The sequence below is a fragment of the Trichomycterus rosablanca genome, chromosome 2 (assembly GCF_030014385.1).
Source record: "Trichomycterus rosablanca isolate fTriRos1 chromosome 2, fTriRos1.hap1, whole genome shotgun sequence".
Classification (NCBI taxonomy): domain Eukaryota; kingdom Metazoa; phylum Chordata; class Actinopteri; order Siluriformes; family Trichomycteridae; genus Trichomycterus; species Trichomycterus rosablanca.
Genome location: NC_085989.1, coordinates 28,835,148 through 28,840,441, shown reverse-complemented (window position 1 = coordinate 28,840,441; position 5,294 = coordinate 28,835,148). Strand labels below are relative to the sequence as shown.

Below are 5,294 nucleotides of genomic sequence, written 5' to 3'. Positions count from 1 at the left end.
TAGTGTGTGTTGTGCTGGTATGAGCAGATCAAACACAGCAGCGCTGCTGGAGTTTTTAAATACAGTGTCCACTCACTGTCCACTCTATTAGACACTCCTACCTAGATGGTTCACCTTGTAGATGTAAAGTCAGAGACGATTGCTCATCTATTGCTGCTGTTTAAGTTGGTCATCTTCTAGACCTTCATCAGTGGTCACAGGACGCTGCCCATGAGGCACTGTTGGCTGGATGTTTTTGGTTGGTGGACTGTTCTCAGTCCAGCAGTGACAGTGAGGTGAGGTGTTTACAAACTCCATCAGCGCTGCTGTGTCTGATCCACTCATACCAGCACAACACACACTAACACACCACCACCATGTCAGTGTCACTGCAGTGCTGAGAATGATCCACCACCCAGATAATACCTACTCTGTAGTGGTCCTGTGGTGGTCCTGACCATTTAAGAACAGCATGAAATGGGGCTAACAAAGCATGCAGAGAAACAGATGGACAACAGTCAGTAATCGTAGAACTACAAAGTGCTTCTATATGGTAAGTGGAGCTGATAAAATGGACAGTGAGTGTAGAAACAAGGAGGTGGTTTTAATGTAATGGCTGATCAGTGTTTGTCACACTCAATTGTTTTAGATTTTTAACAATTAAATACAGACTGATGGGCGAACATTGAATTAAACAGTATTAAAATAGTCCCACACCATCACCTTAAAAGTAGGTATAATGTTTTACTGCAATATGCTGTGTTAGTTTTCTAGTTAATTACGTGTGCTAATTACACCGGAAAATGAATCGCCTAACAGAATGGCGACTCAAATTTTCCAGCAGCCAAGTGACGACACACACACACACACACACACACGAACAGGCGCACACTCCAGCAGAGGCAGCGAGCAATTCCACGCTAACTGCGGTAAATTTTAACCTAACTTCTGTGTAAACAGTAAACAAATTGAATAGCTAGATATTTAGTTTAGTAGAATTTTTAGTTTATTTATTTAGTTATTGGTTATGCTAGCGTTTTTATACAAGAAACATGAAAGGATTTAAGAACATGAACAGTAACTCTTTCGGTGCTTGTTTTCTAAAGACATGTTTTAGACTGTAAAGTTTATTTAAATGATACAGTTTATTGTGGGTGACACAAGTACAACGAGATACAGTCTAAATGCGTGATGTTTGTAATGTTGAAATGACCGTGTCGGTTTAGTATATTAACGTTACAACAGGATGTAATGTTAGCTAAGTAATGTCCGAAATAGTTTGACTTCATGTTAACAATTTACTAACACATTAGGTGGAACTTACTATTTGTTTTTATTTATGTATTTATTTATTTAAATTCTACAATTATGGACCATAGTTTATTGTAATGGCAGAGATAAAAGATTAATAAAATACAGTCATAACCATAATCATATAAACAATCCATGCATTGTTATATGAAGCCAAGTGCAGCTGTGACCTAGCATTAAGAAATTATTTCCTATTTCCAAAAAAGATCAGTGATTTGTTACATTTCTCAAATCTTTAGATTTCCAGTGTTTTCACTGATCATTGTACTTTGTAAATATATACACATTTTGAGGGCGTGCCTCTTAGCAAGAAGATCCAGGGTTCCATTCCCAGGTGGAGCAGTCTGGGTCCTTTCTGTGTGGAGTTTGCATGCTCTCCCCATGACTGCGTGGGTTTCCTCTGGGCGCTTCGGTTTTGAGGAGTGGCGGCTCCTGCCAAATCTCTCAGGGGGGAGGCAATTGTTGCGATGATGGCCAAGGTGTTGGGTAAATTAAATGGCCGTTCAATGGGTAAATGAAAAGCTTAAATAATTAACATCTTAAGTCATCTGTCAGTTTGCCCTCACAGATAACTTTGAACATGGAGAGAGACCAGCTTTACCATTAATCATAAAATTAAGTAAAGCCTTCACACTAACAGTTTAATTCAGTCTTCATCAGCATTTTATTTTAGGTGCAGCAGATCCTGAGGTAATGGTAGTCATGTTGACGAGATCGCTAGCTGCTCCAATTAGGGTTGCCAATTTTCAGAACTGGAAATAAGGAACACCCTGGGCTGACAGGTTGGCGGAAGGCATAGGGTGGGGGGTGGTATGGCGGGTGTTTACCTGAGCGGGAGCGCGGGGTAGGCGGTTAGGGTTGCACCTATAAAAAATATAACGGGTCTTACACCGTCATAGGAACCTTATCAAAATGTTTTATGTAGGCTGTTTAACATTAATTATTTTCATTCTTTATAATAATAAATCAGAACCATATTTTAGGCAAAACAACATAAAGAACATCATGTAACATTTTTTCTCAATAACAGGTTGTTACGCTGATAAACCTGCGCACACACGGCGTTACTAAGACTAAAAGTGAATCTTACTTAAATAATAAACAAACGCTTTCTAATTCCCATGGTAGCAGCAGTTTCCTTATGTTTCATACATATCGCCCTGTCTCAGTCTAATCTGCAACATTTCTCTCTCATTGATAAAAATACGGAACATCATGTTTAGTTTACAAATAAGGAACGATTACGTGTGACGCAAGCATGTAAGTGCGTGCCCTCCCGGAAGCCATTCGAAATGCATTGCAGTGCCTGCAGTAAAAAAAAAAAGAGCCTTAACATGAGAGTCTATGAGCGCGATCTGGGGCGATTTTCAGTCAGACTGGAGTCGGCCCAAAAGGGGCGGTACTGTACGGAACACAACTCGACGCTGATTGGACTACGATATTCCGAGGCAAGACAGACTCCAGAACAGTCACAGCTAGTTTAACACTGGTTGAATGTGATAGAAAAATTTCTTCCCTTTCGCCCTTTGGTGGTGCGTCGCCCGATCGCCCTAAGGAACGAGCCGCCCCTGGTTTTGAGGACATGCGTTCTGTGTCTACAAAGGCACACTGTTGAAGCGCTTGCAGAATGAGGCCTGGCATCATATTGCTGAAATAATCATGGACTTCTTGGGAAAAGATGTCACCTTGATGGCATCATATAGCTCTCTAAAATCCCAATATTCATCACCGCATCAGTGGTACCTTCACACATGCACACTGTTGCACCCCCATACTATGGTAGAGAACTTAATGTCCATGTTTTTCCAAACAATAATAGACAGGTATGAAGGATTTATTTGCTTAGAATTGTATTTTTTAAATGTTGATTGTCAAGTCATAAGTAGATCAAATTAGAACCTAACACTCTGAGGGCCTAGAGGGCTATGACGGTTTCTCTCTGGTATTAACAGTGGGTTTTGAGTAAATAGTTTGAAATAAATGTTCATGATGATTGCACTGTGTCTTTAAATGTAATGTTTTTGTGACATTTTTCTAACAGCAATCCATAACAGAAGATTGTGTGTATAGATTGTTATAAATAAATTCAGCCCTCCTTATGGTTTCAGAGCTGACTAAAAGCAAACAGTTTGAGTGAGTAACAACTAAAGATGGACTGGCTAATGTTTAATAAATCTGTGAATATGAATGTTTTTCATATAGCCGCTCCAGGATGACCTGGTTACAGATTTGCAGCATTTTGCTTCTTCTCGCTGTGTGCCACTCTGGAGACAGCATTAAGGTAGACATGGAGGACACAGACTGGGAGTGGGGCTCCGGCCTGCACGAGCAGCTGCACATCTTCTCTGCAGAGAATCCCTTCATGGGGGAAATGCCAGAGAATCATGTGGTAAATTGTACTCAGCACTTCTTGCTGCCACCATCTCTACCAGTGTGCTGGGAAGACATAGCAGGTCCAAAAGAGTTTGAGGAGACACGTCTTCTGGTACTGCAGAACCAAGCAGCTCTGCAAGCTGTGACTGAGGTCAGTGGATTGGAGGAAGTGGAAGCCTCGTATAGCGAGCAGGCAATGTCAGATGTACAAGGAGTTCGGGAGGATCAGCTTAGCATTTCTCTGACTGTACAATCTATTGAGAAAGTCTTCTTTGACCTGGAGGAGAACCGGAAGCATGCAAGGCAACAGCAAAAATTGTCCAGGTAACTGCTGTGAGCTACATTTTAATTTTTTTGTCTAAAGAAAGTATTTTAATGTGTTTCATATGACATATAATTAAATTGAGTGTCTTCTTTGTTGAAGTTTGAAGGAGAATATTGCAAACACCAATGAATCCATAAATGGCAGGAAGCAAATATCTGTACGTCTGGAGCAACATCTTTCCCACATTGAGAGGACCTTGAATGGCATCCAGCAAAGACTAAACAGACTACTGGCACACTAAATGTGTTAAACAGAGGATTTACGAATTTTGCTTTAGTACGATGCATGACTGTGATGAGATTTTTATATTTCAAACCATGTTCCACAAACACATTATTATAAAAGATGAGTGATCATCTCATCCACTTAAACATAATATAGGACTGTTTTATTATACATTGCAATGTATTATTTCTTATATTGTGCTGATAAACCATGCAGGCATCATATTGATTTTAAGGAGTCAAGTTCTTCCCAGGCTTGATAGACACAGTGTGACGTAGTTGAGGGTAAATAATGCCATTTTTTCTACAGCTTTGCCAGTAATACAAAACAACCAATTACAATTGTAAAACGCAATAAAAAGAGGAATCTGTGATTTTTTAATTCTCTTGAATCTTTATTTCACAGATAAAGTAGAAAGAATGTTTTCACTGATCAACACACTGCAACGCATTGCAATACATTTGGGAGAGAAGCATGTTGACCCATGTGTTCCATCATCTTTCTTATTAATGGACTTTTTTGTAGTGGGTAGGAACTAAGAACACTATTTGTTGCAATTTGTCCACTCTTGCTTGATACAAGACTTCAGCTGCTTAACAGTCCATGTTCAACATCATCTGATTCTCTTCTTCATGATTCCCTGTCAATCACATCTTCACACATGCTGGTCCTTTTCATTCTTGGCACAGAAAACTTAACGTCTGTTTTTCCCAAAAACAAGCAGAACCATGGACTAATCTGACCACAGCACATGTTTCCACTGTCTTTCGGACCATGTGAGGTGAGTTTGGGCTCAGATCTGCATAGAATTGATGAATGTCTTTGTTTGGTGGTAAGTTTTAGGCTGAATTTCTTGATGCAGTGGCTGGCTGTTTTAAGTTATTATGTTTTTTCTCATTCTCTAAGACATGAAACCCAGCCACCTTTTTTACGAGCTGTGGCTTACTGGGCAGATCAATGTGCTTTAAGTTAGGCACTAACTGCCTTGTCTTTACACAAGCTAAAGGATACCCAGGATTGTCTGGTGATGATCAATAATGTAAACAGGAACTACTATTTATTTGAGGAACCATTTATAAAC

The 5,294-nt window shown here is 39.8% G+C and overlaps 1 protein-coding gene across 1 annotated transcript; it reads left to right on the top strand.

Moving 5' to 3' along the window:
• Window positions 1-853: 853 nt before the first annotated feature.
• On the top strand, window positions 854-4,594 carry si:ch211-57n23.1 (uncharacterized). Its single transcript, XM_062990675.1, has 3 exons — window positions 854-908; window positions 3,493-3,987; window positions 4,088-4,594. Exons 2-3 carry the CDS (start codon window positions 3,503-3,505, stop codon window positions 4,227-4,229), a joined length of 627 nt encoding a protein of 208 aa, XP_062846745.1. The 5' UTR covers window positions 854-908; window positions 3,493-3,502; the 3' UTR covers window positions 4,230-4,594.
• The last annotated feature ends 700 nt before the right edge of the window (window positions 4,595-5,294 follow it).